Source organism: Arachis stenosperma, chromosome 6 (genome assembly GCF_014773155.1).
Source record: "Arachis stenosperma cultivar V10309 chromosome 6, arast.V10309.gnm1.PFL2, whole genome shotgun sequence".
Classification (NCBI taxonomy): domain Eukaryota; kingdom Viridiplantae; phylum Streptophyta; class Magnoliopsida; order Fabales; family Fabaceae; genus Arachis; species Arachis stenosperma.
Window position 1 is genome coordinate 21,511,669 of NC_080382.1, and position 19,809 is coordinate 21,531,477.

General features: G+C 34.8%; 1 protein-coding gene across 1 annotated transcript; it reads left to right on the forward strand.

Annotated features, from left to right (window-relative positions):
• Nucleotides 1-17,125: 17,125 nt before the first annotated feature.
• LOC130935289 (pathogenesis-related thaumatin-like protein 3.5) lies at nucleotides 17,126-19,481 on the forward strand. Its single transcript, XM_057864980.1, has 3 exons — nucleotides 17,126-17,317; nucleotides 17,550-18,246; nucleotides 18,788-19,481. The coding sequence occupies exons 1-3, from the start codon at nucleotides 17,254-17,256 to the stop codon at nucleotides 18,972-18,974; spliced, it is 948 nt and encodes a 315-aa protein (XP_057720963.1). The 5' UTR covers nucleotides 17,126-17,253; the 3' UTR covers nucleotides 18,975-19,481.
• The last annotated feature ends 328 nt before the right edge of the window (nucleotides 19,482-19,809 follow it).

A 19,809-nucleotide genomic window follows, 5' to 3' on the forward strand; every position in this document is an offset into this window, starting at 1 on the left:
AATTTGAATCTCATTTTATATATATAATAATTTATTAGTTAATAATAAATATTTAAATATAATTCTAATTTATTATAAATTAATCATTGACCTATTATTTTTGTAGCATGTACCACCAACCAGAAAAAATTAATGTGATCCAATAAATAAGGGATTTGGAATTCAAATTTCATTGGCAAATCATTACTTTACTCCTTTAGCTAATTCTCTCTTTTTACATTTTTCTGGAATCTGTAAATTACTTTTTTCTAAGACTTTAATTATTTTATTGATCTCTATAATTTTATTAAATTTTTATAAATTTTTATATATTTTTTAATTAGATCTATATACCATATCAGATTTTATAGTTAAATTTTTACTGTAATAAAAAAATATTAAAATATTCTATTAAATTATACAGAATATTTAGTTAAATATTAAGTGTATTCATTTTATTTAATAAAATATTTTGTTAATTTTAATATTTTTGTAACAGCAAAAATTTAATTATAAAATTTGATATAATATAAAAATTTAATTAAAAAATATATATATATAAAGACCTAACTAAAAATTTAATAAAATATAAAAACTAATAAAATAATTAAACTTTCCTTTAATTTGTTAGATACAATGAATCTCGACAACTCTCTCAAATTTACAATAAGATTTTATGTGAACCTTTTTTAAAAAAATTATATATTCTAAATCAATGTATCTGAGTTCAAAATGAATCTAGATATAGACATATATATAGTATTGATTAATAATTAACAAATAATTTACTTTCTAATGTTTTATTGATTAGTATATTGATGGGAATGAACTAATACAATTTTTCTATATCCTTTATTCAGTTTGGGACTATGTCTGACTAAGTGACTATAGCTTCCATCTTGGCCTCACCAAGCGAAGTACATTATGTGTACGATGTGAAGGGAAGGGAAGTATTATTGTACTTCAAACTCATTAAGTAGATAGGTGCATGAACTGAATTAATATTCATTTCTTTTGATAGATCGAAGGGATCGAATTATTAATCATAGCAATAAAATGACGATGCATGCAAGAATTGTTAGAAATATGGATTAATCAATAATCGTGCTTTTAATAAAGGATATCAACTACTGTCAATTACCATATTTAATTGCAACTAATTTGTCTGTGCATTAATCTCTAGGGGAAAAAAACAGAAGAATAATTTGAGCCGAAATGAATAATGTTACATATTCAAATCTTTTTATGAATTAAATTTAACTAAGTTAAATAATAATATAAAATTTAAAATAATATTAATCATAACTAATTTTGTTATCTAAGAACAACTTAATTAACAAAAAAACTTAAATATATAATATTATTTCGCTGGAATATATATATGATTTCAGAGAGTATAATCTTATTAAATATAGTATCTTAGTATTGTCTCTAAAATTCCATCAGGTGATGAAACAAGTCAACTTAATCCTACGAGCCTGTGATTATAGGCTGCAATTTATTTGACAAACAAAATTTGAATACATACATTATATATAATTAAAGCTAAGTATATATATATAATCTTCAATTCTGGTTTGATGAAAACAAATTAAATTTAGAGAGACTAAATTATTTTGTCCAAATTATGTATGTGTGAGAAATGAAAGTTACATTTGATTTGTCAGAAAGTGTGATTTTATATGATTACAAAAAGTATAAATCAAACTTTCCGATAAATTAAATGCTACTGACAGTAATAGCCGTTTGAAATTAAATTAAAAGACAAAAGAAGAAGTCCTATTACTCGTTTGCATGCTAAATACGACATTATCATTTTCCTTATGATGTCAATTCTAGTTTCCTGTGAATAGAGAAATGAAGACAGCTGTTCTCATAACGTCACTTAGCTTGTATGAATTTTCTTTATATGATTTAGTTAAAAATCAAGAGCACTTTAATTATGAAATTTCTATATGACTTCATCCTTGATTAATTATTTAATTTCGTCACTTTTCTTTATATATGATTCCTTTTCCATGTCGTTCATTACCAAAGGTTTAGGCTTATACATATGTAACGTATTGAAAGTTTCTCCATTACCGCTACAGAATTTGTATGGAATTTAAAATGAAACTACTAAAATAAATTAAGTAGAAACTTAGCTTCGAAGCAAAGTCACTATCATCTCTCGTTCAGAGTTCCATGCATGTCCAAACAAATTTAAGGAAAAGATGAAGAACACTTGCACACTATTTTGTATATTGTTGTTATGTATACCTGGGAAATAACAATATTAATAACAATTCAATATACGTGACAAAATTATACTGACAATAACGTTATCGATTTTGTCACTTTTTTTTAATAAATAAAAAATATCATTTACACTAAAATACAAATATTTACTATTTTACGCAGTATTTTTTAATTTTACAAGCATTCAATTTTGAACTGAATGTCGTAAAATAGAAAACTTTTTTTTTTTTATTTTGCAGATATTAATTGCAAAATTGTATGTCTGTGAAATTGTAAAATACTACACAAAACGATTGATTGTATATTAAAAATATAAAATTTTTTTGTACATAATTAATTTTTATAATGACCTACAAACATGGTCAAAAAAGAGTTAAGTTCCTCCTAAAGGTATTGGACTAAAAGGAGGATGGAACCTAAAAGAACACCTTAAGGAGTTGAATTTCTTTTTAGTGAGAACTATATTGGTGGAAGTGGATAGGTTGGATTTGGAGTGTAAAGGTGTCATCTAGTTAAAAGAAAACCAAACTAGATGTCCCTTCACTAATGTCACATGTCAGGAGCTTTAGTTTAACGTGCGGGAATCAACTTCCTACCTTTTCAGTTGACAAGACTTGAGGTGACACGAATACCTAAAGATATCTTGGAAAAAGCAGTAAACCAAATATCAGACTAAAACCATTGGACAATAGATTTCATTTTCATCATGGTTTTACACTATAAGGACCTCAAGCCACCTCTGTAAAGCACTCTCATTTTTCACTTTCACCTGGATCTTCTTCTTCTTCACAGACCTTCAACCAGACTTTCACCTTCACTTTCACTACTTTTCACTTTCACCTTCACCTTCTTCTAGACCTTTCTGACTTCTGAAGTTAAGAAGCTAAAAAATCTATCTTTTCTTCTACCCAAATTTTCTTTCATTGTTCTTCATTTCATTCACCACCTTCACGAGTAAAAATTGGCGTTCTGATGTTCCACCAAAATGCTCAACAACCATTAACTAACCCCTGTCCATTTTAAACAAAGCTCATTCATCCTCTTGTGACATTAGTGGAGGTCTCAACACTTGTTCTTCACCTCTATTTCTCATCATTAGTTCTCGTATTGCTTATTTGTCATTAATAGAAGTGTTTTTTCTCACAAGTTTACTTACCCCAAATCTCTCATCTTAACTATTTTTTCACTTAATCTATTTTTCACGAAATCCACCCAAACCATCTGGAGACTCCACTGGGGAGGAACACTTCGACGTAATGGCTGAGTCTAGCAATACTCATCTAGGACATAATCGACCACCTAGGCGACGTTCAATAACTCCTCGGAACCTCAACCTCAACTTGGGATCACCTCAAGATGAGGGCGAGCACAACCATGAAGAAGAACACATGGAGCAGCAGAATCTGGGTACTGCAGGAGAAGGAGCTCATTTCTTCACACCCCATGCTGGAGGTACCACTGGCATGCACACTCATGTAATCATTCCTGCTCATGTGTACAACTATATGATAGACAACCAAACAAAGATGCAAGCTTTGATCACGAAAATGATGGCTAGAGATCAAATGAGGTATAGAACTCCCTCACCGCCTCCATTCGCGAACCAGGAGAATATAGAGGAAGACGAGAACACCCCAGTCACTCGTAGGGAGTTGGCGCGTATTCTAAAGGGCAAAGGAGAAGCAAGTGAACCCACTTGTGAGATAAGTCCACCATTCGGGCATCACATTTTGGCAAAACCCTATCCTAAGGGGTACCAACCGCCAACCTTTCACAAATTTGATGGTACCGGAAGTGCCAAAGAACATATACTGTCATTCTTGGACGATCTCAGGGTGTTCAGGAACCACCAGGAGCTCAAGATCAAGGATTTCTAAAAATCACTTACAGGAAGGGCGTTCACTTAGTATTGCAAGTTGAAAGCCAATAGCATCAACACCTAGGAGCAATTAGTAACGGAGTTCTGCAATAAGTTCCTAGAAGAGGAATCCTCCATACACATCATGGACTTGGGGAGAGTGAAACAGAGACAAGGAGAAGGATTGGTAGCATTCGCCAAGAGGTACAGAGATCAAGCTTTACTTTGTATAGACACTCTCCCAGAGCCACAATTGGTGTACGTGTGTATTAGAAATGTGGAAGATGGATCCCAAATTTATCTTTCTATGAGCAACATAAATATTTTTTCTAGGCTCTTAAAGAGAGCATCTGACATAACCGAGGCGATGAAGCGCAATGGAAGGATATCTAAAGAAGTTTTCCCTCTGGAGGTGTGTGCCGCTGAGGGCAGAGGCAGAAGGAGTTCCTATTCTAGGGGTGCTAAGAGAAATAGTCCTCCACCCCCGCTACCTCTCTCCAGAGCTCAGGACATGGTTATTGTAAATGGATGGTTTGAGGATGGAACATTAAATCCCAGAACAGATAGAGAGCCACCAACACTTGAAGACCTGAGAGATCCAAGATATTGCATGGTGCACCGAAATAAGATCCATGGGTTGACTAATTGTTATGTGGTGAGGACAATGTTTTGTAAGCAAGTGAAGGAAGGGAAGATACTCCTAAATGGAGAACAAAACCAAGAAGGTGTAAGAAGCACTCCTTTTTCTCAACATGATATTGGAATGATAGGCGTTGAAGGAGAGGTAATGTTGACAGAGATTGTAGGTGAAGCAGAAGAGATAGTCACTATGGAGGAGTCCCTATATGAAGACACATTGACAAGAGGTCTTTTGAAGTCTCGAAGTTGTAGAATCATGTTCAACCAGCTTAGCTTGGAACCCTACATTCAGAAAGAGGTGGCCAGAGCTCTAATAGGAGTCATTCAGAAGCATGCAAAAAGTTTTGGAGGCGTCAACGCTCCGCTCACAAGATTAGCAAAGGCCCATGCAAACGCCCTGGTGTTTCGGGACCCTGACTCATTCAATGGGAAGTTCTACCATAATAAACCATTGTACATGGAAGTAGTGGTAGAAGACATGAAGGTCAGAAGGGCCTTGGGGGTAAATATCATACCCACTCATATATTCCTAGAAATGGGAGGTTCTGCTGATCAGATAAGGCCTACTCAAGTAGGGCTCAATGCTTTTAATGGAGTGGGTGTGAAATCTAGAGGGTGTATTAATGCCGTCTTGGAAGTTGGCCCCATAAAGACCAATAATAAGTTTCATGTGGTAGATGGAAGCTCTAGCTACCATATCCTACTAGGACGTCCATGGATTCATTTACATCGGTGCGTTCCTTCAAGTTAGCATCAATGCATAAAGTTTAGCTGGAGAGGGAAGGATATTAGCATCTCAGCCACTGTAACACCCTTTGATGAGGGAGAAGCATGATGAGTGGATAATTTATACGCTTTTTGACATTATTTTTAGGTAGTTTTTAGTAGGTTCTAGCTACTTTTTAGTATGTTTTTATTAGTTTTCATGCAAAATTCATATTTCTGGACTTTACTATGAGTTTGTGTGTTTTTCTGTGATTTCAGATATTTTTTGGCTGAAAATGAGGGATCTGAGCAAAAATCTGATTCAGGTTGAAAAAGGACTGCTGATGTTGTTGGATTCTGATATCCTTGTACTCGAAATAGATTTTCTGGAGCTATAGGAGTCCAATTGGCGCACTCTCAATTGCGTTGGAAAGTAGACATCCAGGACTTTCCAGAAATATATAATAGTCCATACTTTGTTTGAAGATAAACAATGTAAATTGGTGTTTAACGCCAGTTTCATGTTCCATTCTGGCGTTAAATGCCATAAACAGGTTACAAGTTGGAGTTAAACGCCCAAAACAGGTTACAACCTGGCGTTTAACTCTAGAAATAGCCCAGGCACGTGAAAAGCTCAAGTCTCAGCCCTAACACACACCAAGTGGGCCACGAAAGTGGATTTCTGCACTATCTATCTTAGTTTACTCATTTTCTGTAAACCTAGGTTACTAGTTTAGTATTTAAACAACTTTTAGAGATTTATTCTGTACCTCATGACATTTTTATATCTGAACTTTGTACTCTTTGACGGCATGAGTCTCTAAACTCCATTGTTGGAGGTGAGGAGCTCTGCTGTGTCTCGATGGATTAATGCAATTATTTCTGTTTTCTATTCAAACACGCTTGTTTCTATCTAAGATATTCATTCGCACTTCAATATGATGAATGTGATGATCCGTGACACTCATCACCATTCTCAATCTATGAATGCGTGCCTGAAAATCACCTCCGTTCTACCTTAGATTGAATGAGTATCTCTTGTATTCCTTAATCAGAGTCTTTGTGGTATAAGCTAGAATCCATTGGCATCATTCTTGAGAATCCGGAAAGTCTAAACCTTGTCTGTGGTATTCCGAGTAGGATTCAGGGATTGAATGACTGTGACGAGCTTCAAACTCACAAGGGTTGGGCGTAGTGACAGACGCAAAAGGATCAATAGATCCTATTCCAGCATGAGTGAAAACCGACAGATGATTAGTCGTACGGTGACAGTGTACCTGGACCATTTTCACTGAGAGGACGGATGGTAGCCATTGACAACGGTGATCCACCAACACACAACTTGCCATAGGGGGAACCTTGCGTGCGTGAAGATGAAGACATGGGGAAAGCAGAGATTCAGAAGACAAAGCATCTCCAAAACTCCAACGTATTCTCCATTATTGCATAACAAGTATTATTTAATCCATGATTTTTATTTACTATCAATCGAAACTGAGAATTATTATTATCCTGACTAAGAGTTACAAGATAACCATAGCTTGCTTCAAGCCAACAATCTCCGTGGGATTCGACCTTTACTCACGTAAGGTATTACTTGGACGACCTAGTGCACTTGCTGGTTAGTGGTACGAGTTGTGAAAAGTGTGAGTTACAATTTTGTGCACCATAGCACATTTAGTGGATGCGAGTTTTTATGAAGAGCTTGCTTTACCAGGGGTCAACAAAATAAGCCTTGTGTGGGAATGCGCCATCGGAACACCCAGACAAAAAGCAGCACGAAAGAACACCCTGATGGAGGAAACACCAAAAGAAAACACCAAAAAATAAGCAACAGCAGTCGAAGACCTAGGACTTCGTAGGGAAATTCTCCTAGATAGAGGATATAAGTGGTGTATCTTATAGGAACTCGGGGGTCCAGTGGAGGAAAATTACCAGAACTCCTCTAGCCCCGACATCCTATGTGTACAAGAGGAAGAACATCTGCAAAGCAACATAGGAAATGCCCCTCTCCAACTCCAAGATGAAGCAAAGCAGAAGGAGGAAGAATTGGAAGAGATTTAGGGAATGAAGAACACCCGAGGCCTTTGTTCGTGTGCAAAGCTCTAGGGGAGAAGGAGAAACGAGATTTGATAGCGCTATTAACAGAGTTCAGAGATGTGTTCACTTGGAACTATGATGAAATGCCAAGATTAGACCCAAACCTGGTAACCCACAATTTAGCTATGAGGAAAGGAGCAACTCCTGTCAAGCAAGCTCCTAGAAAATTCTCCAATGAAATAGAAGCTCAAGTAAAGAAAGTAATAAAAAAGTTACTCGCAGCCAAATTCGTCAAACCAATATAACACCCCTCTTGGTTAGTCAAGATAGTACCAGTGAAAAAGAAAAATGGGCAGATCCGATGTTGCGTGGATTTTAGAGATCTTAATAAAGCTTTCCCTAAGGATGATTTTCCTCTGCCAGATGTCGATAGAATGGTGGATGCTACAGCCAGATTTGAAAGGTTCTCCTTCATGGATGGATTTAGCGGGTACAACCAAATCAGAATGGCTCCGGAAGATGAAGAAAAGACAGCATTTTGAACATCCGTAGGTAATTTTTACTATACTGTCATGCCTTTTGGCCTAAAGAATGCTGGAGCAACCTACCAAAGAGCCATGACTGCTATATTCCACGACATAATGCATGACTTTGTGGAAGACTATGTAGACGATTTGATTGTCAAATCAACATTCGAGAAGCAACACACAGAACACCTCAGAGCTGTGTTCACTAGTTGCAGAAAGTATAAACTCAAGATGAACCCCATGAAATGTGCCTTCGGGGTGTCATCTGAAAAGTTCTTGGGATTCAGAGTCCACAAAGGAGGCATTTCAGCTGACGAGAATAAGATCAAAGCTGTCTAAGACATGAAACGCCCGAAAGACATCAATGGACTTCAGAAGTTCATAGGTAAGCTGGGGTACATTCGAAGGTTCATACCAGCATTAGGGGAGCTCTTAGGACCCCTAAGACCTTTGTTGAAAGAGAAGAGCACCTTAAGTGGGAACAACGCCACCAAGCTGTAATGAACAAGATCAAGGACGTTCTCACATCCATTCACACCATGACTTCCCCTCAACCTGGTGCCCATTGAAGGTATACTTAGCGGTAGGAGAAGAAGTAGTTAGTGGGTTAATTGCACAATAGGGTGAAGACAAAGAGAAACACATCGCCTATGTCAGCAGAGCCATGAAAGGGTCAGAACAAAGATATTCCTTACCAGAGAAACATTGTCTTGCTCTGGTGTACATCTCACAAAGATACCAACACTACTTTCAAGCACACCAAGTAGAAATCGTATCAAAAAATGAAGGTCTCAAATTTTTAATCGAAAAGTCAATGTTGACTGGAAGAATGAGTTGTTGGGCACTCCTAATAAGCGAATATGATGTGAAATTGGTGACACCTACCACCACTAAGAGCCAACCTTTGGCTGACCTCTTCTCAATTTGTCCCGAAAAAGTAATGATCGAAGAGTTGTCGGATCAGATTCCAGGAACAATAGAGACTGTTTATGCTTGCAATGAAGAGGAAACATGGACCCTCATGTTTGATGGAACACCCTCGAATCCTCAAGGAGGGGGCAGGAGTCATCCTTACAGATTCCCATAGAAGAAATCTGTCCTTCATATTTCGATTGGATTTCTCTTGCACCAACAATGAAGCGGAGTATGAAGCACTAATGCTCGGTCTAAAGATGGCTCAAGAAGTTGGTATCAAGAAACTCCATGTCAAAGGAGACTCCAACCTAATAATACAACAGATCCAAGGAGGGGACGTCGCGAAGGAAAGAAGTCTGGCCTTATGCAGAGAACAAGTGTGGCGCATGATGAAGGTATTTGATAAGATCTCATTTGAACATGTACCCTGAACAGAAAACAAGCATGCAGATGCTTTAGCAACATTGGGGAGTAGAGTCACTATTCAAAATGGACAACATGCTTTGGAACACTGGGTAGCTGAAGGTTCTGCCAGAGAAGAAAGGATGTCCGTGGAAGAAAAAACTAATGATTGGCGAATGCCTATACATGAACAGCTCAGAACGCTCAACATCACCAAAGAAACAAGAGGATTTTGTCTTTTCAATGGGCAAATGTTCAAAAAGAGCAATGATGGACTCCTCATAAAATGTGTAGGAGAAGAGGAAGGAAAAGAAAAAGCAAAACAATTGCATGAAGCCACTTGCGGAGAAAAGGGCCCTGATTTGTACCGAAGGCTCCAGAGGTGGGGTATTTATTGGCCGAAAATGAAGTCTCATTGTGATGAATTACAAGCTTCCTGCAAGGCTTGTCAAGAAATAAAAGAGAGTACGCAGATATGTGATGTTCACAATTGGTAACAACCCATCGTAGAGTACCTCGATGCTGGAGTTTTGCCTTCAGAAAAAATAGAAGCTAAGAGATTGAAGAAGAGATCAGAACGCTACTTCTTGTAGAAAGGTGAGTTGTTCAAAAAGACTTTTACTGGAGAGATGCTGAAATGCGTTCGAGATGAAGAAAAAGATAAAGTCTTGAAAGAAGTCCATCAAGGAGTATGTGGAAGATACCAAGGAGGAAGGGCCTTGTGGTATGAACTAATCAGGATTGGCTATTACTAGCCAAAAATGAAGGATGATGCAATCAATTGGGCCAGGAGGTGTCCACAGTGCCAAAAACATGCAAATTTGATACATGCGCCAAGCGTGCAGAAGAACAGCCTCAAAACATCATACCCATTCCATACCTAGGCAGTAGATTTTGTGGGACCGATCAACCTCCCATCAATGGGGAAGAAATGGATTCTAGTTGCAACAGAAAGCTTCACCAAGTAGGTGGAGGCTATAGCTATCAGGGAAGCAAATGCTGAAGCAGTAGTAAGATTTATCAAAGAAAATATAATATGCAGGTTCGGGCTGCCAAGTGTTCTAATGTCCGACAATAGAACCCACTTTGTTAACCAAAGAGTGTGGGGGTGTTCTTGAACAGTACCAGATCAAACATCACAAGTCTTCCCCTACTACCCGCAAGGCAATGGCCAGGCAGAGGCTACTAACAAGAGTCTTTTGAAAATACTCGCAAAGATGGTGACCGACGCCCAAAAGGATTGGAGTGAATACCTACCACTTGCTCTTTGGACTTACAGAACAACCAGACATGGAACAACCGGAGTAACACCCTTCTCGTTAGTTTATGGGGTTGAAGCTGTACTGCCAACAGAGATTGAAGTACCCACCGCCAGGATGTTGTTAGGTGAAGCAAAGGATCGTGAAGCTGAGTTGCAAGAGTTGGAAGGAAAAAGAGAAGTTGTGGAAAGCAAGATGGAAGAATATCACCGGAGGCTAGCATTAGCTTATGACAAGCACGTTCGGCCCAGGGTGTTCCTAGAAGGAGATCTGGTACTAAAATCAGTAGACGCAGTAATGAAAAATATGTCTTTGCCAAAATGGGCTCCCAAATAGGAAGGTCCTTACATTGTTTCTGAAGTACACCCCAACAGACACTGCATCCTGCTGGACCTGGATCATGGAATAACCACCGGCCCATCAATTTTAAGTATGTTAAAAAATACTATGCCTAATTTCAGTTTTAGGAGTTAGAATTTCAATTCCAAAAGGCTTCCTTATCAAGAGTCAATGTTTATGTTATATTATTCTGCAAGCATCCTGCAATGCATGAAAAAAAATTGCATTAGCAATCATACACTCAAAAGTTGTGAATGATGCATCTTAAAAAATTTGCAATACAAAATATTTCTAAAAAGTGACGTGTCCACCCTCCAAGCTCCTAAAAAAATAAGAGAGAGCATAAATAAGGTAAGAAAGTTCTGGGTACCTTCATTTTTTGGCCTAAAAAAGGGAGGCAGAAGAAAGATAGCGGTAGTTAATCCTGCTTTTCTTAAAATCACACCCTCCTCTTGCACACACAAAAAAAAAAATAGTAATAATTAAATTAAATTATTTTTATATCTATTTATGGTTACAGATGAACATTACTCATGATGTTTAACTCAATTTCTTTTATTTTGTGATGCCATTGAAAACATATACAAATGAGAACATGTACAAATGAGGATATAACATCCAAGTTGTAAGGTGAAAGATCGTTATAAAAAAATTCCTATAGCTAATTCCAAAATTAGCAACCCAATATATATGGGGGCTGAGAGGGGTTAAGACAAAAACAAGGAAAGAAGAAAAAGGGTCTTACCAAGTAAGAAGATAGAGTAAAAAGAACAGAGCGAAGTTGAATGTGGAAGTGTCCTTTGCCCTAAGAAAAACTCCCAATTGATAAAGAAGACAGAGGATTTGGATGGTGGTGGTGATAGTAGTAATAATATTGCGCGGTGTAAAAAATGCCCTAGTAGAGATGATAAGAAATACTCTCTCCTCTACTCTTCCAGGTGTTCTTCCTTCTTATGTGTCTCTCCAAATCCAAGTATTCATATGTAAAACGCGTCCAATTAAAAGGGTAAGAGTTTCTCCCCTTCTTATTTTCTTATATATTAAATTATTATATTAAATCAAATCATCCCTTATATATATATATATATATATATATATATATATATAATATTATGTACACACATACACTACTTTTAAGAATAAATACATACATATATACAAATAAATTATGAATATATTTATTTATTAATCTTATTTATCTATTTATTTATTTTATTAATATTTAAAATATTTGTACAAAAACATTCTTTTATTATTTTTTATGAGTACATAATTATATTAATATTATATAGAAATATTTATATTTGAATATCATAATATTTACAAATACATATCTCATTATGACAAAAAAATAAATAAAAGAGGGAAGATTTGATTCTTTAGAGTTATGATATGTTAACCAAAAAATAAATAAATAAATTATTCTTGTTCTGTTGAGTACAAAAAAGTTCAATGCAGCTTGAGGGAATACTTTGTACTTTCAAAGACTGCATGGGGACTTATGATTGTGTACTAAAAATATAAACATTTTTTGTGCATAATTAATTTTTATAATGACCTATAAACATGGTCAAAAAAGAGTTAAGTTCCTCCTAAAGGTATTTGGCTAAAAGAATGGAACCCAAAAGAACACCTTCAGGAGTTAAATTTTTTTTCCGTGAGAACTATATTGGTGGAAGTGGATTGGTTGGATTTGGAGTGTAAATGTGTCATCTAATTAAAAGAAAACCAAACTAGATGTCCCCTCACTAATGTCACATGTCAGAGCTTTAGTTTAACACGCGAGAATCAACTTTCTACCTTTTTAGTTGACAAGACTTGAGGTGACACGAATACCTAAAGATATTTTGAAAAAAGCAGTAAATCAAATATCAGACTAAAACCATTGGACAATAGATTTCCTTTTCATCATGGTTTTATACTATAAAAAGGATATCAAGCAACCTCTGTAAAGCATTCTCATTTTTCACTTTCACCTTGATCATTTTCTTCTTCACAGACCTTCAACCAGACTTTCACCTTTACTTTCACTACTTTTCACTTTTACCTTCACCTTCTTCTAGACCTTTCTGACTTCTGAAGCTAAGAAGTTAAAAAATCCATCTTTTCTTCTACCCAAATCTCCTTTCATTGTTCTTCATTTCATTCACCACCTTCACAAGTAAAAACTGCCGTTCTAGTATTCCACCAAAACGCTCAACAACCATTAACCAACTCCTGTCCACTTTAAACAAAGCTCATTCATCCTCTTGTGACATTAGTGGAGGTCTCAACACTTGTTCTCTACCTCTATTTCTCATAATTAATTCTTGTATTACTTATTTGTTATTAATAGAAATATTTTTCCTCACAAATTTATTTATCCCAAATCTCTCATTTTAACTATTATTTTTTATTTAATCTATTTTTTACGAAACACACCCAAATCAACGATAAATATATTTTTCTAATTTGTTAAAAAAAAAGCCGTTTTGTCACTTATGGAGAAGTACGTAGATATTTTCAATTCATAGATTTGCTTAGAAATTTAGAATTCCCACGCACTTTACTTGTTACTAGTTTGTAGATCCAATAATCTAATTTACCTATTGCTAACGTCATTGCTTCTAACATCTATAGCACCGAAAGGGAACAGAATAACAGATACAAACAAGCCTTCACCAAAACATTAAAGATCAGAGATGAACTTACAAATTAAAATAAAAAGCATATAACTTCTAACAAAAATACTATTTGTACACTTAAATTAATTACGAATATATTTATATATAAAAATATATATAATTTAATTTATTTTTAATATGTATTATTAATGACTCACTTTGATAAACATTGAGAATAAACATTTAATCAATTATTAAAAAAATATTGGAAACAAAGGAGTCACTACAACAAAACAATATTTTTGCAACCGTAATAAAATTGTTGCTAATAATTTAAGTGCAGTGACGATTTTAGACAACCCTTGCATAAGGGTCGCAAAATATTATAATATTATTATTCAATAAAGAAGCTTAAAATTCAAGGTTATAAGTGGAGTCTAATTTGAGGTGGTGGATTATTTAAAATTTAAAAACAGTAAAATACTGATTCTTAATATTTTTGTGAAAAATTCAAATTGTCTCCGTTCTTTTTTTACTGTAAAAAATATCCAAAATGTTATAAATTTTGATGATAAAAACGGTACTACTTATCCATTTATAAATGATAACTATACCGATTAATCTTTTACAATTGCAAAAAATGGACATATTAATTTTCTTATTATATATGACGTCAGAAATGACTACTTTTGTCATTGATGTATTAAAACTTGTTTGTGTTCCTAGCATGAATCTCCGTCGCTACCTAAATACATGGGTACGTTTTTCCATTTAAAACAGGGCGAGTGACACTTGCCCAATAGAACTTTATTTGGTAGAACATGTCACAAAATATCTATTTAGTTTAGTTTCTAACTTTCTAATAATCTCAACTCTATATATCAACATGCACACTCTTATTCAATAACATGAACTTACGTCCTTAACTGCCCAAACCCAATACTGTGTAGATAGCTACTTAAATGTGTTAATTAAGAACCTATGAATTTGTCATAGTTCAAATGCCACTGTTATTATTTAATTTCATACTAAATTGAATTGATTTTTCAGCCCCTATATCAGTATCAAAACCCAGATATTTTAATTTAGGGTATGCTTTTTCTGACTTTTGGATATTTTTAAGAGAATTTAATGTGAATTAGATGTTTGAATACGTGACTTGATGAGTGGTTGTTTTCTGGTGAAACTAATATTCAGGACAATTACCTAATAATTAAGCCTAAATACATAATGATTATATAGCCAAGTACTGAAGTAGTTCAACAATGGCAAGAATTTTTACAATGATAGGAAAATTGGAAAGTTGAAGCTTAACTTCAACAAGAAGACTCATCAATTCAACTGATTAATTTAATTGCTAATATATAATCGAAAAAAATTTAGTATTTCAATTAAAATTTGGTCAGTATTTAATTAATAAAAAAATAAATAATTTTATATTTAATATAATTTTACATTATTAAAAATATTAATAATAATTAATTAATTACTACAAATCATAAAATCTGACCATCCATTAAGAATAAAATGGCGCGTGAAATTAAAAGATCAAAATAGGTTAAGAAAATAATTTATTAATTTTTAGATGATGTAAAACGTGTCAAAATTGAAAAGGTTGCCAAATAAGACTAAATAACCTTTTTATCCATTTGGTTAGCAATTAGCAAGGGGCTGCTCACAAGTTAGAATGAAGTCACACTTGACCAAAATTTCAATACAAATTCAAAACCCTTTTCCTATTTTCCTTCGCATATTTACATATGAGTGGTACGGTGGGTTCCTTTGGCTTTCCACCGTAACATCAAACCCAATAGTTGTTTAGCTGCAGTCACACCTTACGTCTCAAAATAAAGTAATCATTAAATCTAAATTTGGATAATGAAACAAAATTTCGTTTATACCTGCTATTGATAGAATTCAAAGACAAAATAAACATATAGAATTAACAACATGTCAATGATATAATTATTATTTGCTGAACAAATTCAAAAAAAAACAATACATTAATTAGCTACTCTAGTAGTATTTATAATTAGTGATACTTTAATAAAAGAATTTTAAGTTACTAATAAATTACGATTATTAAATTAATTTGTTTAGTATAATGAGTTTAGGACCAGGTGTGCATGGGGTAAGATATTGAGATAGCAGGACTTTAAGGAAAACAGCCGTTACGTTAATTTTCATATAACGACAAGAATGTTCAGCTGTAATTTCAGTTGTTGTGTCAATAATCAAATAGATTATTATTGAAAATAAAACAAAAGCAATGACCCACCACGTATTATTAATATCTAGGAACATGCGTGCATGTGATCATAGTAAATCAATTGCAACATATCTTATTATGTTCAATTCAGCTAAGAGACAAGGAAAAAACCCATGAAATTAACATTGAATCTGTTTGGCTACAATGGGTTTTCGTCAGGTAGAAATTACATATCAAATGAGATACACATGTATACTATGATTCATTGAATGCAATGAGATTCTGTTCTTTGAAAATTTCTTTTGCACATATATATATATATATATATATATATATATATATAGGACAATAGAATGCCATATGATGCTTTTAATTGAGAAAGGGAAAAAAGTATAGCCCATTTTGTGTATATGTTAAACTATGATTATTACTTTGAAGCTAACTATAATAAAAGTATATTATATCTGGTTTGTCTTATTTATATCATTGCAACAATAAAAAAGAAAAAGTCAAATGGTATTGAATAAAAGGAAGACATTTTTTCTGAGCATATCAATACAACAAGCCTCCAAAAGTGCCACTCCGTTCCCCCTTTCTTTTTTTTTTCTTCTTTTCCTTTATGTCACAAATTTAATAGGTCAGGCACAAATTCACTAATTAGTTTTATTGGTATGTCAAATTTGTTTGGATATGTTAAAATATAATTAAATATACAAATAATTATTTATTATTAATAAAATTATAAAATATTTTAAATTTATTATATTTTATTATAAATATTTTTATATATTTTAAATATGTTAAAAGTTTAAAATTTTTTCTAAATATTAAATATATAACATATTATATATAGATATTTTTATTAAAAAAATAATTTTTTTAAATAATATTTTTATTTTTATAAAAAAAATTATCAAATTTTTTAACAGATATTTTATGTCAGGTCAGACCAAATAACAGATCAAGTTCAGACCAATTAATTATATGACTGGTCAGTTTTATTAAGAGTAAAATTTAATCGAATCTGTTTTATTTTTACCTTTAATTCTATGAGAACTCTACATAAGTTATATAATAAAATAGGCAAGAACGAAAAAGAATAGAGTAATATAAAAAGTAAAAACTCTTTGTTATTGCTAATACGAAGACAAGTACATAGTGAAAAAAAAAGTTTTATCTAAATTAAGCAGAGTAATTACTAGTTAACTAGTATGTAGCTAGTTCTTAATTATGGAGTGAGATAGAAGAATGTTTTCCGTTTAATGATGAGAAATAAAAAGAAGTGAAGGAAAGAAAGAACGTTACTTTGGTCAGCTGGTGGAGGGACCCACAAAGGGAAAAGGTAAAAATAAAGTAAGATACTAATGAATTACATTGTAATCCCTTTTGAATAAACTAACTCTAACATCTATAAATAAGTAATGTTTGGATATCATACCATTCTTCTCTCATCTCATCAACTTGAAGAAGCAGCAACAACTTGCTTCATCACCTTCTTCTCCCGAAACCCCCACCCACCTGACCCTAGCTTCCTTGTATTATGGATCATCGTCAAGTCTCAGTATTCATTTCCTTGTTATTAACACTTCATCTCTCATTATCAGGTAATTAAATCACACCAACCATGCACATCTCACCTCCATGCTCCCATCCATCCTTTATTAATCATTTCATATATTTATTTTACGACTTTAAGACTAACATGTTAATAATAATAATGAAGTACATGAATGACCATTGAATCCGTAAAATAATTTGACATTACAACTAAAGTTGGTAGGCAATTTCATTAGGATCAAATAATCACTTTTGAATAATCGAATATTGATTATGCAGGGGTAATGGCAACCACATTCACATTGGTTAACAAATGTGACTACACAGTATGGCCGGGAATTCTATCTAACGCCGGAGTCTCCCCTCTCTCCACCACCGGCTTCGTCCTCCAACCCGGCCAGTCCACTCCAGTCACCGCCGCAGCTGGCTGGGGCGGCCGCTTCTGGGGCCGAACCCTCTGCTCCCAAGACTCCACAGGAAAATTCTCCTGCGTCACTGGCGACTGCGGCTCAGGAAAGCTTGAGTGCTCCGGCAACGGCGCCACGCCACCGGCCACGCTGGCCGAGTTCACACTTGACGGCTCTGGCGGCCTCGATTTTTTCGACGTCAGCCTCGTCGACGGCTACAACGTCCCTATGCTGGTGGCACCCAGCGGCGGATCCGGCGCCGGAAACTGCACCGCCACGGGATGCGTCGGAGATTTGAACGGCGCGTGTCCTTCGGAGCTGAGGGTTATGAGTGAGGATGGAAAACAAGGAGTCGCGTGTAAAAGCGCGTGTGAAGCGTTCGGTTCGCCTCAATATTGCTGCAGCGGCGCGTATGGGACGCCGGATACTTGCAAGCCATCGAGTTACTCGCAAATATTCAAGAGCGCCTGCCCACGCGCCTATAGCTACGCGTACGATGACAAGACCAGCACGTTTACTTGCGCCAATGCCGATTACACAATTACCTTTTGCCCTGCCCCTAGTACAAGGTTAGTAATCAGCAAAACTCCTTAAAGCTTAATGGTTTTAAAGGGTAGTTTAGTCCTTTTTATGTTTACATGCAACTTGCAATTTGTGAAGATGAACGTTGGGTTTGGAGTTTGGACACTTGCAATTTGCAAGTACAGTTACCGTTCTGTTGTTTTCTAACGTCTTCGTTTTCACTTGGTTGGTCGAGTAATAACTGACATACGAGTGGGGCTTTTTTGTAAAATCACGCAACTTCACATAAATGAGTTGTATCTGCCGATAGTATATTTTTCAAGTGCACACTTAGCTGTATATAAATATTATTTTAGTGTATTATGATCACATAATAAGGTGTTAACATGCACATAATTTGATTGATTATATGAGTCAAAGTTGTCATCTATCCATTGAAAATTATAGCACACCATACTGGTACTACCGGCATTAAAGTAAGTGCCCAGTTGATAATAGTAGTAATAATTATGGAGCTCATGACAGTTACACGTTACTGCTTCCATTTGAAGAAGTGATAAATTGTTTGTTTTGTTTTCTGATTTGCAGTCAGAAAGCGTCAAATGAAGGTGGTTCTTCTGCATCATCTTTACTGGACAATGGCACAATGGTGTACCAAGGCTTCGGTCAGAGCGAGATCTCATGGGCCACGTGCACCCATGTGTTCCAATCTCGAGCAATCGCCGCCGTTGTTGGTGTCACCATGGCAGTTTGGCGCTTCTCCCAGCTCATCTAACTACTAGTACCGAGGCCCATCACCTTGTAAGATACACACATGCTTCCATGTTCTTTGGCCCAAAATGAATGGTAAGACCAGCATGGGCCATGTGAGCTGGCTAGGGCCCACATTCGTTAGGCCGTGATGACGAGGACATGACTCATTTGGAGAGAAAGGCGAAAGTCTCACCCTATCGGCCTATCCTACCACACTTAATTATTTATTTCCCTCCAAATCCCACTCTAGATTATTATTAATTACTCCATGTGTATTCATATACCAATATAGGTAAAGTAGTTGAGAGAAGTTTGTTGAGGTTTTTTTTTTTGTTACTATTATTATTATTTTCCCTAGGTTAGATCAATTGGTAATTTGGTATACTAATATTGGATTCATTTTATTGTGGGCAATGTCATTCATTTATTGGTTGGGGAACATTAATACACTATGTAATGTGAGAGGCTATGGTATTTGAGAACATATATAAGGAAATTAGATGGATTGATATATTATTACTTTCTTCAATTTGTTGCCGTGTGAGACTTATTCAATATATAATACCAACCTTGTCGTGTCAAAAAAGTGCCAAAATAATAAGAATGGATAACATAAATTATGTTTAAGCTAGGTCTCACAAAGAAATGATGACACCAATGAACAATTATAAGAATGACTAGCGACTGAAAAAGAAATTTTGGGTCTTTTCAATAGCTTGCTCTTTTTGGAGTTTATGCAAAAGAATAACTTATAAGTTTTTCATTCATATAAAATATTCATTTTTAGTTTTAGTTTTTATTAAAAATAGTTTTATTCTTAATAATTGTTGTTAGTTTATTCCAACACATGTTGATAT

What these genes read in the sequence shown, in the direction of transcription:
- LOC130935289 (XM_057864980.1), top strand. Translation starts at nt 17,254, where the DNA reads ATGGATCATCGTCAAGTCTCAGTATTCATTTCCTTGTTATTAACACTT. An exon ending in ACTTCATCTCTCATTATCAG is followed by an intron (nt 17,318 to 17,549) that starts GTAATTAAATCA and finishes TTGATTATGCAG; the next exon opens with GGGTAATGGCAACCACATTC. An exon ending in TGCCCTGCCCCTAGTACAAG is followed by an intron (nt 18,247 to 18,787) that starts GTTAGTAATCAG and finishes TCTGATTTGCAG; the next exon opens with TCAGAAAGCGTCAAATGAAG.